This window comes from Chrysoperla carnea, chromosome 4 (assembly GCF_905475395.1).
Source record: "Chrysoperla carnea chromosome 4, inChrCarn1.1, whole genome shotgun sequence".
NCBI classification, from domain to species: Eukaryota; Metazoa; Arthropoda; class Insecta; order Neuroptera; family Chrysopidae; genus Chrysoperla; species Chrysoperla carnea.
The window spans coordinates 11,192,392-11,216,162 of record NC_058340.1 but is presented as its reverse complement, the minus strand read 5'-3'; the positions used below and the strand labels follow the sequence as shown (position 1 = coordinate 11,216,162).

The following is a 23,771-nucleotide window of genomic DNA, read 5'->3' as shown; positions in this document are numbered from 1 at the left end:
ACCATGTAACATTACTCGCGAATAAAGAAACTGAGACATAATTATATTCAAAATTTTTGGAAAAATATGTGAAGATAACTTCTTTTAAATAATTATTACTCATACACTAAGACGATCTTTCTGTTACTTAACTCGAAATTTTTAAATTTCGATTTTGAAATCGATATATGCGGAAAGGAAAAACATACTAAAATACGACGAAAATTAATGACTTTATTCATTTACATTGATTGAGATATGCTCAACAAAAACAATATTGTTATGATAATTTTGTGGATTGTAAAAATAAAGCTCCATAGATATTTGAAAATAAACAAATCGGTTGAAAATCGGAAATTCAACATGTGCACAAGTTGTTATACGAGTCTGTTTACATCATCATTAAACATTATAACATTAATTAAAACGTTTAATTATATGACAAAAGTCGCATACATTCTTTTTGTAAGTTTATCCTCTAAAATATCCTCCAAATTTTGGATGTCTTAGTGATTGGCTTCTTTTATCGCGAATTTAGAATGTAAAATAAAGATTTTGTGCAATTTTTTATCTGACGTGAAACTAAAATGAACTGTTTTCTACATTAACTAGAATATTTAAAATTGAGACATTTAATTTTCTACCAGGATAGCCTGCCTAATATAATAATTTTTAGGTTTACAATGAAGAATAAACTCGAATTTTTATTCCCTGTAACCTTTTTATTAACTGAATTTGTACAATTTTCATTTTTATGCATTCAAAAATTAATAAATAGAGAAAATCCAATCGAAATAAAACAATTTTTATTAAAAAAAAAGAAAAAAAAGAATTAAAACCGTTGTATTTTATAATATATTTTTATATTAATTAACATAAATTAATTATTTTTGAAATAGCAGACTACAATAAAATGACATTTAACAGATAAATAAAGGCTACATTGATTTTATCTCACTTGAATCTGCTTGTATGAATCTCTTCATTTTTAAAATTGTTCTAAACATTTTTTGTTACTTATGATTTTTTGGATGGTGGTTGATAAGCGATCTTTCGTGATTTCATCACTGACCACTTGTGTCGTTTTATATAATAGAAGAATCCAAATAGAATTGAACCCATCGCTAACATTTTGATCAAATACAATTTACGTGTATCATGCTCAGGCTCCGCTGTCCATTTCAAGAACTGCGCAACGTCTTTAGCTAATTGACTGGCAGTTGGTTTTACACTTTCATCAGAGTAATTAGCAGCTTCATTATATAATGCTTGTGCCATGGAAATAGCTCCACCAGGGAAGTAGGGATTAAAGTATTGACCTTCACGCAATACAACACCAGCTGGTGGATCACAGTATCCGGTAAGTAAAGCAAAGATGTAATCTTCACCACCATGACGAGCTGATACTATGTATGTTAAATCTGGTGGATATGCACCATTGTTAGCATGTCGTGCTGCTTCTTCATTTGGATATGGACTTGGGAAATGGTCAGATAATTTTCCTGGTCGATTGAAAAATTCACCTTCTTCGTTGGGACCATCCCTCACCATTACTTCTTCAGCTTCAGCTTTAGCTTCGGCTTCTGTATGTGTGACTCCTATTAAGTCACGGTAACAGACGTATTGCATTGAATGGCAGGCTGCACACACTTGTTTGTAAACTTCGTATCCACGGCGAACACTGATATTAAAACAAAGAAAACAAAATTATTATTTATTAACTTATTATAATTTATAAGTGAAATTTTTCGGTGAATTTAAATTGAAAACACAAACAGCGTGTTTTGCAGATGTTTTACAGACACTCTGTAAAACATTTATTTGAATTTGAGTCTACGGGATCTAACATTTATGAGGTTGAATATTTGTGATGAATAAAGAATATTCAAAAATCTGAAACCGCTTTTAGGAACGATTATCTTTTAATACTTTCCTCTAAAATGAATAATAAAGGCGTTAAGTTACTTGAAAATGGGTTGTTAATTAAAAATTTTTTTCTGAATAATAAATTTCTGAATATGAAATGGCGTATTTTGGATTTATATGTCAAGATAGAAATTGATTTAACGATTTTTGTATATATGATTTTCCACGGTGATGCAATCATAGGGTGAACGAAAGGGGCAAAAATTCGCAAGCCCATGCTAGCACGGTGAACCCGTGGATCACAAGATAAATTCACTCTGTGATTCCACTCATTCTGTATTCCAGAGGTTGACCATGCCTTCAATGAGATCGAGTCCTTGCATTTGGCCGTTATGTTCAATCTGTGACAGTATCCATTCTATGATAGTATTCACCCCGTGCAAAAAATACTTAAAATTGAATATTTCCTGATAAAGAATCAAGAAACGTAAACACAAAAGACTTTGAATTTGTTTTTGTAATTTTAATAATAAATCATTTGGCCAAAAATTGACATGAAATTTAAATATAATTTATATTTATTATAATTTAAAATTACGACTAATTACAGATAACTAACTATATAAAACTATTCTTAAAACTATTGTCCACACCATGGAGGTTAAACAGAAGGAGAAATTTTTCATCAAAATTTTCAATTTCGATAATTCGAAAACTAGGAAAGAATAAGACTTATTTTTCACCATATCTAATCAATTCTAGAAGAGTCTAAAGTCAAATTGTAAGGTCTAATAAACTATTGTTTTCATTAACTTCGCTATCAATTAACGATTATGATTTATTAACAGATCATTGTTTAAATGCTAACTAGAGGAAATAATTACTTAGTGAAATCAATAACTTCTTGTGAAAATGGCTATGATTAGCTGATAAAATCACAAAATAAAATGGCGGCCAACTGTCAAATTTAATAAAACTCTACTCAATTGTGCTGATGTGCTCTGAGCTCTGACTAATCCTAGGTGATAATTTCTCAACAGCTTTAAAGAATTTTCAAATGATCTTACCACCTAAACGTAAACAATAATACAAATTTTAACTCAAACAATACTTATTAACAGTTTTTTTTAGGTTAAAAACCACTTGATATTTGACCTTGCTTAAAATTGAAGCTTGACCTTAATTACCAAGATTTATATAATAAATTGTCAAGTATAATTATTGCCTTATAATAAAAAATTATCTCATATCTTTATATCATTTATCTTATTTTGGATAATTGAGGTTTTTAAAAAGTATTTTTTTAATATAAAACATACCCTGCGTGATCCAATGAACTAAACATTCCATTGTGACTCCAAGGATTTTTAGGTGGATGAACAACTAAGTCTGAAGCTTTAACAGATTGATCCAAAGAATATGCTAGGGCAGCGGCTCCACCCGTTACAAGTCCTAACGTCGCTACCAACTAAAATTAAAATTTTCCAAATTAAACTTTGTAAACTAAAAGTTAATATCAATCGATTTAAAGTAACACTTACTGCTTTTTTACTTCGACTCCATTCTCTTGTAGTTGAAAAATGACTAACCTATAGATAATGAATGAAAGTATTACAACACACTCCATGTTACATAATAGAACCAACAAAAGATATTTTAATGAAAATTATATTAAAATAAATACAAAAAGATACATTTTAAGATCTATTTTAATAAATAATTCTGAATATTCCTAGAATAATAAATATTAATTTAAAAAATAAGGGTTTAAATGTTGATTTTATTGGTTGACAGACACGACACTTTGGACTAAAAGCCACAAAGTCTTTAAAATAAAATAGCCACAAACATTTAATTATTGGTTTTTAAATTTTATTAAATATTATTCTAAAAAAAAGTTAAATACCTGATTTAATGCAAGATTATTATTTGATTTTAAGAGCCCAGCTCCACAAATTCTACCTACAGTCGCCGCCATGATCTTCGAGCAGTCAGAGTACTAAACTTATATCATAAAAATTCCTATTTACAAATTTTATTATTTATAAAATTTTTATCAATCAAATATTGTAATAAAATAAATAATATATTTTTATTGAAAAATTATTATAAATTATAATGATTTTTACAATTTTTAATTAATATATTAAATTATTTTTTTTAATTTATCGATTTGAATACCATCTAGTGGTAAAAATAATTGCTACGTCACTTCTCCCAGCTGTTTTTATACGCCATCGTAAAATTGACTTGAGAAAATTAGACGAATGCATTCAGAAGTCAGTTTAATTCGGTGATTATCAGATCAATCTGTAGTTCAATAGAAATTATTGAAGATGAGTGCTGAAATGCCCGAATTGGGCTCTAAAATAAGTTTAATATCGAAGGCGGATATTAGGTACGAAGGTCGGCTTTTTACTGTTGACCCTAGAGAATGTACAATAGCTTTGGCTTCAGGTAAATAAAAAAAAATTGTTTTGTTTTTTCAATTTTTTTGTAACTATATCGTATAAAATAGAAGTTATTTCGAATTCTTATCGAATTTAACGATTGTTTCTTGAACTTTTTCGACTTTTTACTTTATTCTATTTAGTGTTTTTGTTGACATTATTTTGCGGTTGTTTACCGATTACAACTTATAAATAATTTGTTTCAGTTCGTTCATTTGGTACCGAAGATCGGGATACAAAATATCCGGTTGCACCACAAAATCAAGTGTACGATTATATTTTATTTCGTGGATCTGATATTAAAGATATTCGTGTTGTAAATAACAATGTTATTCCAAATGATCCAGCAATTATGCAATTATCTGTGCCACCTAGTTTGGGTCCACAACCATATCCTCAACCAAATTTTGGACATCCAGTGCTTGGTCATATGGCACCACAAATGGGTCAATTTCAGCCATATGGAGGAGGATTGGGTCCAATTGGCGCGAATTTACCAAGCGGTTTAGCTCCAGGTATGGGCATGCAACGCGGTGTTCCAAAACAACAACCTGTGCCAAGTGAGTTAATCGGGGGAAATAGTGGTTCTATGGGAAGTGCCCCTGGTACTGATATTCCTAATATAGACCAAGGTGTTCGAAGCAACGACAGTGGTAAATTTTGTTTTCATTCAACAAGTGTTTGCTACTACTACGCTCATTATTTTTCATCGTAAATTTTGTTTGCATTGCTTAGCCTACTAATATCAAAAACAAACTTTTCATTTATAACTCAATTTATTGTTAGTTTATTTTTCCACCTATTGTTAGTTTAGTTTAGTTTAGATTGCAATATTACGTAATATGTTTTGCTTGAAAATTTATTTTTATTTTTGAAAGCAATCGAAAAACAAAACAATTATATAACTTTACTTTTTACACGTAACAAATTGTCTAGGGATATTTTGAAATTTTGTTATTTTTTCAGATTTCTTATATTTATTTTCGATATACCTTCTTATATGAAAGCTATAAATTACATTTTTATTCATCAGAAACATTTGTAAATCAAACTTTAAAACTATTTATTAAACCATTCTATAAAATTTTGGTCGCGTCAGCAATTGTTTATTCGTTGTTTTGCTTGTCAATATGACATTGACACACATACAGTTCGCGGAAATATTTGTCTTCATTTATTTTCAAAATCTATCTAATTCATTCATTGAAACATTTAAGTAATTTATATATATTCAAAACAAGTCAATATTAAAATAAGTGAAAACAAATAATTGACTGAGTTAATTGTTGAAATACTCTGTATAGAATGTGTTAAATATCAGTGCTCGCATAATTTTTTTATAAACTAGAAAAAATGATGGCGGCTTTTCGACCGCCATTTATTTGGTATTCGAAATCACAACACCACTAGTTGAAGCTACCTGCAAATTTTTAACTCCCTATCTTTCATAGTTTTGGAGAAAATGGTCCCAAAATTTTGTACTAATTTGCGCCCTCACGGATAAACAGTGACGTTTACAAAAAAATATTTTAAACAAAACTTTTTATTTTTTTATTAGAACATTTTTTACTTTTAAAATTTTGTTCTATCTCTGCGCTATAAAAATTTCAGCTTGGCATCTCTTTTCGTTTTTGAGTTATCATGGTAACAGGCGGACAGACAGACAACTGTAAATGGACTCTTTAGGTGATTTTATGAAACCTATACCAAAATTTTGTTCGTAGCATCAATATTTTTAAGCGTTATAAACTTGGGACTTAACTTAGTTTACCTTGATATATATTACATATACACAGGTTATAAAAAATGAAATAAATGGTATCTTTTGCCTTAGGTGTCTATAAAGTAGTTGTATGGTTCTGTCACTTGGTTTTTAATATTAAACAATTTTTCCTTTATTTAATTTATTAAAATTTAACAATATAAATCTGAAGACTTAGAAAAGTGAGAAAGTATACAAAAACCGGAATTCTAACACCGCATTTTATCGCGATTACAGCCTAGCTAATCGTAAAGATCAAAATAATATTAAAATTTCGAGGAACATACTACACCTTGGCTGTTACAGAACTCAATAGTTCATTGTTGTTTGTTCTGCGCAACTTATCATCATTCAATACTGGGTCTGAGGTATATAATATCTGAGGTATATAATACTCAAAATATTGCTCCATATCTGATCAAATAAATTTTATAAATGTAAATATCGATCGAAAATAATAGAAATTAGTTAAACAGCAAAATTTAAAAATATATCCTAGACTTTTCAATGTGTAATAAGTTTTTGTTATAAAAATTGTTTTTGAATTTTTCTCTTGGTAATTTTTTAGAAAATTTTAGTTTGAACAAAGTTTTTTTCAAGATAATGTTAGCTTCATTGTTTTGAAAACTTTGTATAAATATTTTACCCATAATTTCAATTTGATTTTAAAAAAAGCCAAAGTACTGTAATTTCCTTGGTCATATTAATCAAATACTTGGTAAATTAATTTTAGTTATATTATTTCCATTATTTTTGTTATTTGTTCATGTTTTAAAAATTATAATGGTACAAGAATTAGCGAATGAACACCTATAAACCCTAAATAGAAGATCAGTCTAGCTCCTTCAAAATTAGGTCTGTATTTTTCTAAATATGTCCGTGCGGTTGTACATTCTCGCTATTATACATTCAACATAAAATTTTTATGGAAAATCAATATTATTATTTCATAAAAACGGTCTTGGATTAAAAAGAGTTGTAGCCCGAAGGGACCAAAATCTACTAATCAAAATGAACATCCTATCTTAAATCTAAGATCGTTCTAATGAAATTATGTTATTGACTTTGTATAGTAATTTATGCTTGCGAGTTCGAGTCTAGCTTTTTTTTAATTTCAAAGTTCTTGTTAGTTATACCCCTAGAAGTAAAGAATGGAATGAACGTTCCCTATCCAGCTGTAAAGTAAATACGGACAGAATTGTATGACAGAAACAGGGTAATCGTGCGACCACTAGATTGTTCTCTATATCTGTAGTACAGAGCTACAGAAAAAGACACCTAGTGTCCATACGTCCACTTTCTGTCTTTCTATAGAGTGATCAATTTCATGATGATGGCTGAGTCCATTCTCTATGTCTATGCGTTGTCGGCTGTACAATTTGGAAAATACTCTTTTCAAAACCTAAAGATTGAAAATCTTCGAAAAAATAAATATACAAATTTTGCAGTATGTTTTCCAAGTCATGGGCTTTTGAATAATGTATTGGTATTGTTTTTTTTATAGCAACTAAACCCAATTTAGCTAGAAATTAAACAAAGCAACTATAAACTTGAAGCAAAAATTTTTTTGTAGTATTATATTTCGTTAACGGCTCATTTTTAACTTCCCGACTTGTTTTGTCAATAATTATTCCGCCACTACCTATTAATTATTGTATTCGGTTTTTTTGCTTAGATATTCGATTCTTGTTTCGCTTACAGTATATTCGGTATAAAAATTAGGATAAAAAAATGTTTATGAAATTTGTGGGAGTAAATGTAGCGTTTGCATGTTTTTTCAATAGTCGTATTTTTGTAAGCAAATTTTAATTTTGCAAGATATCAATGTTATTTATTTTGAAGTAATTTAGATGCGATTCATGCAATTTGAATAACTTTAGAAATTAGTGTCATTAAAAAGGTACTACCTTGGTTCATAATTTTCTGCATTAAGTTGCCAATTTGCCTTCAGCGCCAAAGTATGCTAAATTTTATTGTATTATATGTTGGGATTTATATAAAATATAATATAAACTAAACTGAATTATTTAGTTATTACATTAAAAATATTACTGGAGATCTTGTTAATTTTTCGTACTTCACTTACTACTCAATGTTTAAAATCTTAGTATTATAAAATTGTCAAATTGTGCTTCGTACCATCCTAGTAGTTCTGTTCTTAAGTAACAAACAGTATGCAATTTTTAAGTCTTATTTAATTTTCCAACATCTTGTCAACTATAAATTACACAATGAGGTGCGTTTGGAAATAGTCCCCCAATCGTACTCGTGTTACTTTATATCTTTTATTTTACTCTGAAAAATTTATCCATCGATATCAATTTGATCAGGATTTTTGAAGCATAGGAGGGTATGATAAAAAAATAATAGCTGACAATAGAATTCTAAAAAGCATTGGTAGTAAATATATAAATTTTCGGTCGTTTTCTCAGAAATCATAACATGAATAAAGTTTTAGTTGTATGACTAACAGAATTTTGTCTGAGACGGAAATTGAAGACGGAGCCAATCAAGCCAATCGCGATAGTCAATAAATGTTTTATATTAGTTTATATTATATTTTGTATGAGTAGTTATATGTTGTATAAGTAGTGGGCATAATTTTACTATAGTGTGGGAAAAATAAGGTATTTGTCGACAATTGGTGATTTTATTTTTATGAGTATTTGGTTCTTAGAATATTTCTAAAGCTAAAAGTTGTTCTAAATGCTTGAACATTTTTATCAATTGTCGTTTCAATAATAATTTTTGTCTTATTTTACCTATATCTATATTTTAATAGAGGTTGTTCCAAAACGTATAAGCAGAGCGAAGAGAGATAGATATACAAGGATAAAGTTCTAAGAAGAAAGTTTCTTTGCAGTTTTTGGATTCCTAAAAAAATACGGATGGCTTCGTTAATTATCATTTCTATTTGAATTTATAATATAACGACAGAATATTTAAAATATGAAAGTACAAATATTTTTAATATTCTGGAGTTAGTATAAATCTAAATTAAAATATTAAATTTCAACAAGCTCAGCAGCAAACTGTTATTTTTAATTTTTGAGAATTTCGGAATTAATATTTGTCAAATTGAAATTTTTTTGAAAAGCAAAGTTGTACAATTTATCTTTTTAGCATATTTCTCTGAGGTTTATAAACGAAAATGTTTTCGATCAATGTTCTAAACTAGAAATATGCTCTTATCGTTTGAGTAACTTTCCTCTACTTTTTTGAAGGAAATTTTATTTTCGTCCACTTTACTTTGCCAATTTGACTAACAATATAATTTCTCAAAATTATAAAATGATAATTAACGATATCCTATCTTGTTATTGGTAAATCGGATCAAAATAAAAAAAGAAACTTTATTCCTAAAATTGTGTACACTGTATTATTATTCGGATCTTCTAATGCGATAGTTTAGGAACGATCTCTCAATTCTTAAATTGATTCAAATAAGTTACTACTATTTAAACTAATTCAAATCAAATTTAAAATTCAAAAAAGTTTGTGATTTATTCATTAGTTCATCTGAGTCAATTTCTGAATTGAAGTTGGTGAATTCAACACTGATAGTTCGAAAAAATAATGCATTTAACCAGACAGTAGTGGGTAACATTTTGCAAGATAAACAAGATAAGTTTATTTTTGAGATATATCTCCCAGGGTCGCTTATACCAGTATACTCAGGTTTGTTCGGAATAAACGAAAATTGCTACTGATGTGAATAGTTCATTTTTTGAATTGAAGCATTATTGTTTGGTGATTCTAGCTACCCGTTATATCTCAAGAATAAGACATTTTTGAACTTTCTAGTTTATCACCTGTTAAGTTTTTTGCAATACATTTTCGAACATTTGTGTATCATAGCATTTTAATTTAAAAGAATATACGTATTTATGGTAGAGAAGTTCATAAAAAAGTAGACATACTGTATACAAACACCAAATTTTTATGAAAATATGCTTTCAATTTTCGATAAGAGTCAACAAAGTTTTTTTAAATTATTTAGGATCACAAACTTGATGTGAAAATACACATATTTGTGATCAAGTAATCGAACTGCTTAATTTTTAAATGTACCAGACTAAATACAGAATGTTTAAGATATATCGTATAAACCGTAACTGATGCTCAAAATTAAAGATTTTAAAGGAAAATGACAGTGTTGTGTAAAAGTTGTTTTACACAAAGTTGCACATAACAGTGTAAATGTTGTTTGTTTTCAATGACAAAAATCTGATGGTAACCTTGATTTAAGGTCACCTTCTGGTCATGTAAAAGTTAACTTAATTTCATAGCTGAAAAAAAGAAAAAATCATTGTGTTTTACATGTTGTTAGGCAAATATCAAATTCTAGGTTACTATTACATAGCTCTCTTTGAAACAAACAATTTTCATCATGATCATTTGCTCGAATGCTTTTAATTTCGGTGATCAGAAATGGATCGAATATTCTTTGAACTCTCAGTATATAATTTGATGATTTTAAAATTGAACATTTGTATTAGGTTAGGTTATATTGGCTGTCCACGAAAGACACACTAAGGCAATAGAGCCCATTGAGATACCATATATGTGTTTCACCACCTTTCCGCTAATAATTTCATTTATCAGCTCCTCAATTTCAGAGAAACATTTCTATTAAATCCTTAAATATGTTTATTTAGCCTCCAAGCTTGTGATTCTAATTGGGGAATTGGCTTATATAAAAAATTGAAAGTCTATTATATGATAAAAAAATTGTTTTTGTATCCAGTGCGATCACATAGATACAAATAAATTGGATTATTGAGGAATGGCTTATTCTTTTGGATTGAAATGTTGTAAAAATAATTTTTGCTGATAATTAATAAATGATAACTTAGAGTTAATAGTTTCTGTATTAGATTTAATCAGCGGTGGTAGTCGATCCACAACTCCTGTAAGCTTAACATCACGTAAAAGTCCAACAAATGATGCTGGTGTTCAAGTAAATTCAAGTGGTGGTCCAAGCGGTTCTCAAGATGATAAAAAAGGCGGACAACAAAGGCCTATACAACCACCTGGAGGTCAACAGCGCATTAGAAGGGAATCCGGAGGTCGACAAAATCAAGGCAATCAAAATAGAAATCAACCCCAAAGAAATCTACAAAATCAACAAAATATTCCCGGTCATCAAGATCAACGTAATCAACAAAATCAAAATCAACGTCAAGGTTGGGGTGGCAATAACAATCGAGGTATACAAATGCGTCCCAGGGGTCGCGGTCGAAATATGCAAGGTAGTGGAAGTGGTAGTGCTGGGGGCTATCGTAATCAACAGGGGGGACAATCTCAAAATCAAGCAATGAAAGTGAAAAATTTATTAAAATTCGATAATGATTACGATTTCGAACAAGCGAATACTGAATTTGAAGAATTGCGCTCACAATTAGCTAAAGTGAAAATAGACGAACCAAATAAATCAACAGAACTGAACGGTGACGTCGAGAAAAAAGATGATTCTGGTAATGAAACTGGTGCGGGTGAAAACGAAGTTGAAGAAGAATCAGAAATATTTTATGATAGCAAAAAATCATTTTTCGATAATATTTCATGCGAGGCTGTTGAACGGTCTAAAGGACGATCTCAAAGAACTGATTGGCGTACTGAACGTAAACTAAATTCAGAGACTTTTGGTGTCGCTTCTGCTAGGCGTGGAGGGTAAGTTTAATTTTATTTAAACGTATTATTTTTGAAAACATTTGGAAAGTACAAAATCCTTCCAATTATTCTGTAAAATCTATAATTATGAGGGGCAAAAGGATCAAGAAATTTATGAAAAAATGTTTGGTTTCTACTTTTATTTTGCTCTTACTTATTACAAGGGAGCGAGGTGAACAAAGGATGACTGGTTGTAAACTAACAAGTAAAATTGTAAATTTAGCTTCCAAAAAAGAGCCAAAAACCACCCAACGCGTGATAACTCACGGTAGTTGGGATGTTTTTCGGTAAACCATTTACAATCTGATAGAAATTAAAATATTACGTTGGCATATACACAAAGTTTAATAAGAACTTTTGAGATTTGTGGTCATCAAGACTTTATTCTGATAAATTTTTCAGAAAACTTAAGGTAGTACTATCGGTAATAGACTTTGCATTCAGAATTTAATGAAACTTGGCATAGTTGTCCATTATTATATCATAATTAACCAGTTAAATTTTTAGGGGCCTTCAGAGAACTTAAAAAAAAAAATATTTTAACATTGATTCTTATGGGAAATCACAGATTTTATTTTATTTCACAAAACTGGACGTTCAGATTTTCAGTTCTCTGAAGGCCCCTAAAAACTTAACTGGTTAATATAATAATGGACAACTATGCCAAGTTTCATTAAATTCTGAATGCAAAGTCTATTACCGATAGTACTACCTTAAACGAAATCCATTTTTTATAAGTATAGTAAATTATCTCATTTCTGCGGGAATACATAGTTATAAATAATTGCAAATGTGTGTATGTTTGCCACATTTCCATGGCAAACCGATAAACCGCTGTTCAGTTTGGAAGACGGGTAGTTTACATTCTAGATATATTGGATAATTTTTACCGTTAGATAGAGACATCCTTACATATGGCGAAGTCGCAGGAACTATCTTTTGAGTAGAGCTTCGAAATTCTACACAATAACCTGGCATACTTGTCACCGACCTAGAGCATTGGTTTCACGAGGACAGTAAAAATAGAATAATTGTTTAATTTCTTACAAACTATGCAATTTATCATTAATATTTCCATCCAAATTAACTCTTTAAATTTGGAATTTTTAGACTCTTAGAAAAAATTATTTGTTTCTAGTTATCGAGGAAGAGGAGGATACTATAATCGTGGTGGAATGGGCGGCTATCGTGGTGGCTATCGTAATTATCGAACAAACCAAGGACCGAATCAACGATCGAGACCAAGTCAATCACAAAATAATCCACAACAAAATCAAAATGCCAGCCAATCAACTGCAACCCAATCCAGGCCGATCACAACGGCAACGGGCTCGAATGGCAAGTAAAAAAACATCAACAATTTCAAACAAAAAAAGCAAAACAAAAAAAAAACATTCAATAACACAAGACTAGATTTATACTCATAGAATTTATGGTATTTACTTTAGTTTTTACTTTTCACACATTTATAAAACGATCAGCCACAAGAATCTTTGAACGTACACGGTGATGAAAAACCATACATTATATACAAGAATATTTATTTTTAGTTTTGATTTTCCTTTTAATTTCAAAATTTATTATTGTTCGATTCAAAGACGACGACGATGATAAAAAACATTCACATACATACACAGAGAAAGAGGTTTGATAATAATAAAAATGTGTGAATAATTTTAAAATAAATTATTACTTTAGATATGGCTCGTTCTTCTCGTATTTAATTAATTACCAAGTTGTAAAATTGTTTTTATTTTCTTAATTAGAACAATGTGATTATTTTTTAATTGGAATTGAAATGAACGAAATATTATATTAAAAAAAAAAATTAAAATAATTAAAGATAAAAATTATGTCTTATAAATGAAGCGGACAAGCGTTTGTTGGAGTTGTTTTTGCATCTGGTGTGCTAGATTTTTAAGTGTTGTTAAAAATACACTTTTAAAAGAAAAAGGAAAATTTGAAACGCGATTTTTTTTCATTTTTTACTTTAAATTATATATTAAATAATATGATATTTACATTTTGCGTGCATTCGTTTTTATTTTTCAATTAGGCCTATTAATATAGGTGCAAAGAGAGGTGTTTGCAAGTTTAATGTTTTGTTAAAATGATTAATATTATTTTAAGATCATATTTAGAGCGCGGTATTATTGATAATGTAAAATCAATTCGATTTCCAAGATATCCAGAAATATGATACATTGATAATTTTGTATGCATTCGCTAAATTGAGCTATAATTGTGATTAACTCAAAAATAATTAGATATGGCCATAATCGATAAGCCGAGGGGCTGTAAAAAAATTTAAAAATGTTCCTCATCAATGGTAAATTCGAAAAATTTTTGACTTTTTTGTTATAAATAATTCATAACACTTAAGATCATTCCCTTAATTAAAATTATTTTATGTTCAAAATTCATTAATTATTTTTGATATTTTTATGGTTTAGAAGGTAGGAGCAATTTAGGTGTATATTAAAATTATTTGATTATGAATTTTTTTACGGAAAAATTTCAGAATCAAAATGATAGCTTTAATTGCTCTGTATTACCTATAAAAGACACATACAAATTGACCAAAATTAAAAAAAAAGATTGGACATCAAAATTAAAGTTTAATTATTGGAATGACCCTAAATGTTATTAATTATTAAAATATGTGTAATAAACAATTAAAAAATTTTAACAAAAAAATAAAATTTTTCAAAATTATCACTATGTGCTACCCATTTAAATAGGTTTACGGTCCCTCGTCCTTTAAATTTTTGCCAAGAGATAATGTTTCCACAAAGAAAATTGAACCAAACACAGACTTGAAATAACAAGAAATTAGGAAGACACAAAATTGTTTCGAATGAGATTACGTAAATTTTGTTTCAATTTCAAATTATCCTTTGTATTTTTGCAATTGCATAAATTAGGATTTTAAATCGAAAATATTCGTTATTTTATTTGATTCAAGTTTTCTAAAATGTTGTTGTTTTGAACTTAATAAAAATTATTATTTCGAAGTTATTCTGAAAAAAATGAATTAACTCTAGAAATTGTTAGATTTTGTTTAGTTTGGACGTCTGTAGCTCGATTAGTTTTCATTGTAATATTTAACATTTCGTTTGATTTATATTTCCAAAAAATTAGTAATTTTATTACCCAAAAATTACTCTGAATATTGGGAAATATCTGTAATTCGTATTTCTGAAAAAGCATTGATGTCCTGAAAGACCTCAAAATGTCAAATTGTGTTGTATCAACACTTTATGCAGGGCTCAAAATGTGTTAAGAATAATTAAATGTAATATTTTTATAAAAAATTAAACTTGAACGCAACTTTTTTTGCAACTTATTAATTGGAGCAAACTGTTTTTTAAGGATATAGTTCAAAACAAATTTGAACTACGAAAAAGAATAAATGCAAATATTCCTGATTGAAAAGTGATAATAATTTTAATTTCGTATAAACGTAAGTTATGATCTCGTGAAAATTCGTTTGTTTTCTTTTACATTTTTTTCTGAATATATGCATGAAATTTTGAATTACGTATCGTATTATGGAAAGTAAACACGAATGTACAAAATGTAAGAAAAAAAATATTGCAAAAATACTACGACCTAGAATCGATCGTACTAATAATTAAAAAAAAAAAGTTTTTGATTGAACTAGCAAACAAATTTTTTGTTTTTTTCGGGATTTATGTAATTTCTTATATTAAAAAGAAACCTTTTATGTTTGTTGAAAAAAATGATGTCTTAAATTTTTGAAACAAAAAAAAAAACATTTTAGTATTTTTTCTTTTGTAATTTGTAAAACAGTAGAGTGATTTTGTAAGTATATGTATTTTTGTAACAGCTTTAAAAATTTATAATGAATAAGACGACGACAACTACTTTATCATTATATTATTATTTATGTTTAAGTTTATTACTATTATTAAAAAAAAGGTGTCTCTGCATTTTCTTTTTATCATTTAATTTCATTATATCAAATAAAATAAATCAAGATGTTGGTTAAAAAAAAATATTTTGTAACAATTCATGTGTACTAGAAAAAGAATTATTATAAATAAAATAACTTGGAATCATATAATTTTTAACTATATTTAGATGTCTTGAAACATTTCCTTGGCCTTAAAACGTTTAATTTTTACAGGGTATTTGGATCATGGTTTTTGATGAGTAATCTAATAAAAAAACTTTTAACAAAAAGAAAACTGACTTCAAAAAAAACGATTCCAAAACAAATTAATATGTACTAAAAAGTAAAAAATAACGATAATATAATGTTGTTACAATTATTGTTATTTTTGGAGTCGGTGGGTGTCAGCCAAGGAAACAACTGTGACAGAACAGTTTGCTCATTAACTTGGCTAACACCGACTCCAAAAATAACAATAATTGTAACATTATATTATCATTATTTTTTAGTGCATATTAATTTGTTTTGGAATAGTTTTTTTTTTAAGTCGGTTTTCCTTTTGTTAAAAGTTTATTTTTATTTTTTTATTTTTAGTGAATTGGAAGTACACTAACTAATTTATCACTAAAAAAAGAATCATCGGGATCGATATTGAGTTATTCGTCCAATTGTCGCGCACATACTTAATACAAATTTAAGGCTTATATGTTTTTCTCATTGATGCAATTGTCAGAACTGGACCAAATTGAAATGAGAACACACGGGAAGCACCGGCTTTCAAATACAAAAAGAATAATTAAAATCGGTTCACCCAGTCGAAATTTCTGAGGTAACAATTGAATTGAGAACTTCCTCTTTTTTTGTTTGAAGTCGGTTAAAAAATCCATGATCAAATTAAAAAGTGGTTTTAGTGGAGTTGTAAATTTTTATACCATGCATATATGTAATATGCAAGGTATACTAAGTTTAGCCCCAAGTTTGTAACGATTAAAAATATTGATGCTATGAACAAAATTTTGGCGTAGGTGTTTATAAAATCACCTAATTAGTCCATTTTCGGTTGTCTGGTCCGGTTTTAGGACCCATCTTGTAAACCGTTAGAGATAGAACAAAAGTTTAAATGTAAAAAAAACTTCCTTATCAAGAAATAAAAAACTATTGTTTGAAACATTTTTTGTAAGCATCACTTTTTACCCATGAGGGCACAATTTAGGCGTAAATTGTATGGTATGTATTATATAGGGATATCAGTTATGTATGTGTGACATGAATGAATGTGTAATGTGATCAACACTGTCTATACATGGTATTTCAACAATTAAGTCAGTCCATTGTTTGTTTTCTATACCAAAATTTTGTTCGTAGCATATATATTTTTAAGATTTACAAACTTGGGACTAAACTTAATATACTATGTTTATTTTCATATATACATGGTATACAAATTTAAATGTAAAAATTGTTCCTTATGACACAATAAACAAATTTTGCCTGAAAAATTTTTTCCTAAATATCTTTTCATGAGGGATCAAATTAGGGCAAAACTTAAGTTTCCATTTTCTCAAAAACTATAAAAGATAAGAAGTTGAAAATTTGTAGGTATAGTTTCTAATAGTGAATCTATTGATTATAATTTCATATTAAATCCATCTGGTAATGTTAAGGGGGTCAATTTTCGAGGAAAAATTTTTTAATTTCGTTTCATAGCAATGCAGATTCCAAAAATGAAAAAAATTCCTCGACATAAAATTTTAAAAAAGGTCAACAGTAGTACTCAATAAATCTTCAGATTTTTAAGTTACGTGAATATCACGTGAGATATAAACACCCAAGCAAAATAAACTCAGTCTGAATTTTAAGCCATATGATTTAGAGATCTAACAAATGTGTAGATAGTAGTACCACTCCATAAATACTTTCAACGAGAATTATTTCGAACATGATACGTTAGTTAGAACCGAAATTTAAATATTCTTTTTTAAGTTTAATTATACCAAGTATTCGTAATTATGTATTACGGATAGATTTAATATAAGAGGTGATCTGTAATTACTTACAGATGTTATTGTTTTAAATTTAAAGGGAGGTTTAGATTTAAACGATTTTGTTATAACAAATTCTACTTATACCCCCAAATATGCGAACATCTATTTTATTAGTTATATCTGAAATATAACCATTTTATCTATGAATATAACTTTCATGAATCTAGTTTCCCCTTGGTTGAGAATAATTTTAAAGCTAAGTACTTTTAATATATATTTATTTTAAAATTTAAATAAGTATATAATATTATTACATAGGTAATCCATAAACATGATTAATATTTAAAGTAAAACGATTAAAAAAAGGTAGTATTGTATTAATTAGTGAATTAATAAATAAGTTTTTTATATAACATGATGAAAATTTATTCATCTTCTGCTTCTAAATTAATATGATTTCCAAATTTTCCATACAATTGAGCTTTTAACTCACTCATTAAATTCTTTAAGTCTGTACATTTTTGTTTTAATGCTTGAATTTCACTTTCTTTAGCAGCTTTTGCTTCTTCTAAACATTTCTAAAAGAATTAAAAATAATTAATTCAATGTAAAAAACTATAGTTTTTGTTATAAATTTCGTCTTACTTGAGTTGTTTCCACATTTTGATAGATAAATACTTCACCAACTAAATAAGGTATTTTGTCTTCTAATTCGTCCAACAAACTGGTTTCTTCAATAGCTTCTTCAAGACTTTTTAATTCATTCTACATGAAAAGAAAAATATTTAATATCTAAAAATCCTTACACTATTTTTGGGAGAATTTTTGGTGTAAGATATAAATGTTTTTTTGGAAGGATTCTAACATTTGACGTGAGACTCAGAACTAATTGTAGGACGCCCACAATCGTAGGTAAAACATATGAATACTACTGTACTTAAAATATTATCTGCAATATTAATATTAAAGGCTCGAATATTGTTATTTTCACACTCACCTCTTTAGTTTTTAACTCATTTTTATAATCTTCCATTTTAGCATTATGTCTAGCGAATTTATTAATTTTTTGTTGATCTTCAAAAGTAATGTGGACATCTGAATCCTGTAAAATTAAAGAATCAATGTTTTCAAGTATTTTATATGCAACAAAAGAAATAATAATGTAATACCGGTTGAAAATCTCCTCCTTTTTTAGTTGTTGATGACATTTTAATTACAATTTTTGTTCAAAATTTAAAATGGAAATTGGTTAATGTCTAAAAATGTGGATTGGATGAAACTTTCACAGACTAACTTTTAATGATAAATCTATGTCAGTCTATGTATATGTTTTTATTATAGCTCTATGAATTTATAAGAGTATGTTACACTGTTGCCAGTTCAACCCTTACTGTAATATTTACGACCTAATGAAGTTTTGGGTACTATAGTTATCACTTCAATATTGAAATGCACGGTCATTTAGGTGCCCCTAGTAGGTAATCCGTTTTTGATATCTTCTCTTTCGAAAGCCATAGTGTTTCTAAAAAAATCATTTCATATAACTTTGGAAAATATAGGGAAACAATTTTTTAGACTAACGAAACAATAGGGTATTGCACTATTTTTGAAAAAGTATTTTAAAATGTTGATTTTGCTAATAAAAAGCCACCAAAAATTTATTTCGGAAAAATACACACGCTTTCAAAAACGCGGGAATCCAATTTGATGACGTAATATGGGTATCACTATACGAAATAACACAAATAATTTTGACAGATATATTCATAGACATCTGATTATAATATAAATATAAATACTTATCCATGTATATATTATATCCAACTGTCTACACTGAACTAACTGATGGTTTATGACTATAAAGAATGTTAGAAACCATTTAGTAAAACTGCAACATTGCAATAACATTCAGTTAATAATTTTTTATAGGAATTTTTTATTTTTTTTATTTATTGCTAGTTTATTACCAAATGTAAAATTCCATGATTACAAGGTTAAATTTTATATAAACGTCACTTTCTTCTGTCATGTTCTTATTTTCGAAATGTTTTACACATTTTATAACAATATTCTGTATTTTTAATAAAATATAAAAAATGATTCGACTTGATTTTTCTAAAATTTCAATGAAAATTTTATGTTTGTTAATTGTTTTAATTTGCTTTTTACAATTAACTATTGAAAGCGATGATAAATTAATTGTAAGTGACAAAAATGTGAATACAACGATACAAAATGTTAATAAAACGACAGAAAATAAATCAAATTCGACAGTCCCAAAATTGGTTGTGGATCCATCAGTTACTGTTCCGACTTCAACTAAAAGTTCATTAAATAACTCAGTAAGCAGTAATAATACTTTGTTAGTAACCACCGTATCATATTCAGTATCTGTATCGCCAACTCCCGCATCAAATAAAACAAATGTATCTTCAACTACCGCCTCTGCAGATCCTGTTCTTCCAGGAAAAAGCTCCGCTGAAGATGAGCACAATAGTTCGATGTCTATATTTTTTGTATTATGTGTTTTAGCTTTAGGCATACTTTTAATTCATTTAATGCTTCAAACTGGCTTCCGGTACTTACCTGAAAGTGTAGTTATTGTATTCTTAGGAGCTTTAATTGGTTTAATTATTAATTTATTATCAAATCTTGGAAACTTTGGAAATTGGAAAAAAGAAGAAGCTTTTTCTCCAACGGCCTTCTTTTTAGTATTATTACCGCCAATTATTTTTGAATCGGGTTATAATTTACATAAAGGTAACTTTTTTCAAAATATTGGTTCCATATTAGTATTTGCCATTATTGGCACTGCAATATCTGCATTTGTGATTGGATGTGGGGTGTATTTACTTGGACTTGCTGACGTTGCATATAAATTAAGTTTTGTTGAGTCGTTTGCGTTTGGTTCCTTAATATCTGCTGTGGATCCCGTTGCTACTGTTGCCATATTTCATGCGCTCGACGTAGATCCAGTGCTTAACATGTTAGTATTTGGTGAAAGTATTCTTAATGATGCAATATCAATTGTATTAACTACTACAGTATTAGAATCAAATAATCCTGAGATGTCGACGGGTGAGGCTATTTTATCAGGATTTTATCGATTTTGTATGATGTTTTTTGCATCAGCTGGTATTGGAGTCATTTTTGCCTTAATTAGTGCACTTCTATTGAAACATGTGGATCTTCGTAAAAATCCATCACTTGAATTTGGAATGATGTTGGTATTTACATATGCGCCGTACGTTTTAGCAGAAGGAATACATTTGTCAGGTACGTATTCGAACATTTAGTCGATCTGAAAAATATTGATTTTTTTTTTTTTTCATTTATTTAAGGTAGTACGAGCGCTACGGCAATTTTAGATTTAGAGTTGAAATTATTTGTACTTTATTTTCAACTTTGATGATGAATTTTGTTTTTATTTACAATAATTTTTTAAGTTTTTTCATTTTAATTTAAATATTTTTTTTTTTAATTTACACCGACTAGTTTTGGAGAAATTTATGAAAACATTTCATCCATCTACCGTTTTACCATAAAACCAATGTTAAATATGCCTACTTTTGAAGTCATTTATTTATTTAAATAATCGGACCTCCCTCCCTTAAAATTTCCGTATTTGAGTTAGACTTAGTCCAACTTTGCTCTATTAAAATGGTAAAAACGTTAAGCCTAACATGCGCTCTTTTGTGTGATTGGGTTTATTTAATAGAATAAGTTAAGAAGCACATTTTTGATTTCCCAATGCTAGTTATGATTCCTGACTCATGACTATTTTTTATCAAAAATTACCAAAAATAAAATTATGTTTTTCTGTATTACAGAAAAAAAAAATTATTGAACATTTTTGAGGGCTTGAAAAAAATGCCTTAATAATACATTTTGCTTAGTAATATTTTGTCTTAATAATACATTTTATTTCCAGGAATTATGGCAATTTTATTCTGTGGTGTTGTGATGTCTCATTATACTCATTTTAATCTATCAACTGTGACACAAATCACTATGCAACAAACAATGAGAACTTTGGCATTTATTGCTGAAACTTGTGTTTTTGCATATCTTGGTTTGGCATTATTCAGTTTTCGTCATCGGGTTGAGCCTGCATTGGTTGTATGGAGTATTATATTATGTTTAATTGGTAGAGCATGTAATATATTTCCATTAGCGATACTAGTCAACCGATTTCGTGAACATCAAATCACACGAAAAATGATGTTTATAATGTGGTTTAGTGGTATGTTAATGTTATTATTTTATATTTGTATAGAGTATATAGGATTTCGACGCCATGGAATTCTTATGTGAATGACATCAGATATGGCCTGGTACATGAAACTCATATTTGGGTGGCACGATGGTGCCTGCCTCGTACTTACACGAATACCACCCATTTGGTGAAGAAACATAAAATTTCCGCAAAACAAAAACGGAGCGAAAAAAATCATAAAATTTGAGTGGCGTAATTTATAGATAGCCTTTTAAGCAGATTATGCGGCCCTAATAAAATTGATGGACGTTACTTAATATTTATTCCTACTTTTTTCCACGTTAAATCCTAGAGTTTCAATTAAAATAAAAAAATTGTTATAGGTTTACGAGGTGCAATTTCATACGCTTTATCTTTACATTTACAATTCAGTGACGAAACACGACATGTAATTATTACAACAACATTAATCATTGTACTGTTTACAACACTTTTCTTTGGTGGATCAACAATGCCCTTGTTAAAATTCTTACAAGCTAGTAATAAAACACAAATAAAGAGGAGTAGTCGTAAGAAGCGAAAGGACAAACGTATTACATTGAGTAAAACTCGAGAATGGGGACAAGCTATCGATTCAGAACATTTATCTGAAATTACTGAGGAAGAAATGGAAGTGAATTTCATACAATCACGTATTAAAGGATTTGCTAAATGGGATCTGAAATATTTCATTCCTTTTTTTACTAGACGTTTTACACAACAGGTAATGTATTATTTTAATTTGCCAGGTGCATGAGAAAGTTAGTAAAACAAACATTGTTAACAGCCAGAGACCGGTATCTAAAAATTAACGATTTTCGTTAAACCTATTCGAACATTCGCGCCTTTCAAAAAACATGAAATATATTAAAACTATTTTATAGTAACTATAAACAATTCGATGCGATTCAATGTTTCTTTGTTAATTTAAGACGATATAGGTTAGGTTAGGTTAGGTTAAATTAATTGTCCTGGGACTATCCACACTTAGACCATCCATTCCATTGGTATTATTGAATGCCAGTTCGCGACTTCCATCAACTATCGAAACAGCGAAATCAATTTGCCACCAAAATCGTGTGATTTAACGCCTTTTGACTTTTACGAGTTATCTCATGGTTTTTATTTTTTAATTGAGTGTCTTTTATAAAATTAAATTAGGATAATAAAATTTCGGTATCGAGAGTAACTAAAATTACCGATAAACGACACATTTAAGTTTGGAAAATTTTCTAGGATTTCGAATCTTAAAATATTACTCCTATGAATCTTTGTTGATTTCCTTCCACATGCATCTGGCGAATGAACAAGTTCAGTATTTAATTTTTATGGAGTAAATTTTGAATAACATAATTTTTTCTTGAAATAGGAACTTAAAGATTGTAAGACTCAAATGACGGATCTTACAAATCAATGGTATCAAGCAATTAGAATATCACCGGATCAATCTGAAGAAGATCTTGTTACAAATAGTTCTAGACAAAGTATATCAAGTATACAAAGAAATGTATGAGTAAATCAATTGTTTTAAATAATTTTTAATAAAATACTTAATGCCATTGTATTATGAGTATTAGAATAATTATAAAAGTCTGTGAAGAAAGCGGGCACTTGCAGCTTTTAGATTATTTATTTATAAACTAGTCATATGAATCAAATATACATTAATAATATTTCAATGAATACAATTTTGTTATAATTTTATAGAATCCCATTTAAGTTCATTTTTCCGAAAGTTGGCAATAATTGGTTGGTCCTTTATATGTCTATGGATTGAAGCATTGCCATTATAGTATACATAGACCAAGCATCGCTTATCTTTCCATACAATGAGAGGCGTGCCAATTTATCAAAAGAATATAGGGACATTTATCAAAAAAATATA

At 28.4% G+C, this 23,771-nt stretch overlaps 4 protein-coding genes across 10 annotated transcripts; 2 read left to right on the top strand and 2 right to left on the bottom strand.

Annotated features, from left to right (window-relative positions):
* Positions 1-823: 823 nt before the first annotated feature.
* On the bottom strand, positions 824-3,892 carry LOC123297283 (cytochrome c1, heme protein, mitochondrial). Of its 2 annotated transcripts, none has more exons than XM_044878885.1 (4): positions 3,752-3,892; positions 3,383-3,434; positions 3,165-3,306; positions 824-1,660 (listed from the first exon to the last, which is right to left on the bottom strand). In XM_044878885.1, the coding sequence occupies exons 1-4, from the start codon at positions 3,821-3,823 to the stop codon at positions 997-999; spliced, it is 930 nt and encodes a 309-aa protein (XP_044734820.1). In that variant the 5' UTR covers positions 3,824-3,892; the 3' UTR covers positions 824-996. The 2 variants fall into 2 exon arrangements, with proteins under 2 accessions (XP_044734820.1, XP_044734819.1); XM_044878884.1 differs by having other exon boundaries at positions 3,165-3,313; positions 3,387-3,434.
* A 176-nt stretch (positions 3,893-4,068) lies between these two features.
* On the top strand, positions 4,069-13,097 carry LOC123297501 (protein LSM14 homolog B). 6 transcript variants are annotated; one of them, XM_044879180.1, is made up of 4 exons: positions 4,069-4,302; positions 4,502-4,810; positions 10,935-11,730; positions 12,869-13,097. In XM_044879180.1, exons 1-4 carry the CDS (start codon positions 4,182-4,184, stop codon positions 13,074-13,076), a joined length of 1,434 nt encoding a protein of 477 aa, XP_044735115.1. In that variant the 5' UTR covers positions 4,069-4,181; the 3' UTR covers positions 13,077-13,097. The 6 variants fall into 6 exon arrangements, with proteins under 6 accessions (XP_044735115.1, XP_044735114.1, XP_044735113.1 ...); XM_044879179.1 differs by having other exon boundaries at positions 10,923-11,730; XM_044879178.1 differs by having other exon boundaries at positions 4,502-4,855.
* A 4,919-nt stretch (positions 13,098-18,016) lies between these two features.
* LOC123298423 (probable prefoldin subunit 4) lies at positions 18,017-18,916 on the bottom strand. The gene is made up of 4 exons (XM_044880417.1): positions 18,801-18,916; positions 18,629-18,733; positions 18,277-18,396; positions 18,017-18,209 (listed from the first exon to the last, which is right to left on the bottom strand). Exons 1-4 carry the CDS (start codon positions 18,837-18,839, stop codon positions 18,057-18,059), a joined length of 417 nt encoding a protein of 138 aa, XP_044736352.1. The 5' UTR covers positions 18,840-18,916; the 3' UTR covers positions 18,017-18,056.
* An 826-nt stretch (positions 18,917-19,742) lies between these two features.
* Positions 19,743-23,546, top strand: LOC123297412 (sodium/hydrogen exchanger 8). The gene is made up of 4 exons (XM_044879061.1): positions 19,743-20,907; positions 21,563-21,874; positions 22,231-22,610; positions 23,256-23,546. Exons 1-4 carry the CDS (start codon positions 19,758-19,760, stop codon positions 23,397-23,399), a joined length of 1,986 nt encoding a protein of 661 aa, XP_044734996.1. The 5' UTR covers positions 19,743-19,757; the 3' UTR covers positions 23,400-23,546.
* The last annotated feature ends 225 nt before the right edge of the window (positions 23,547-23,771 follow it).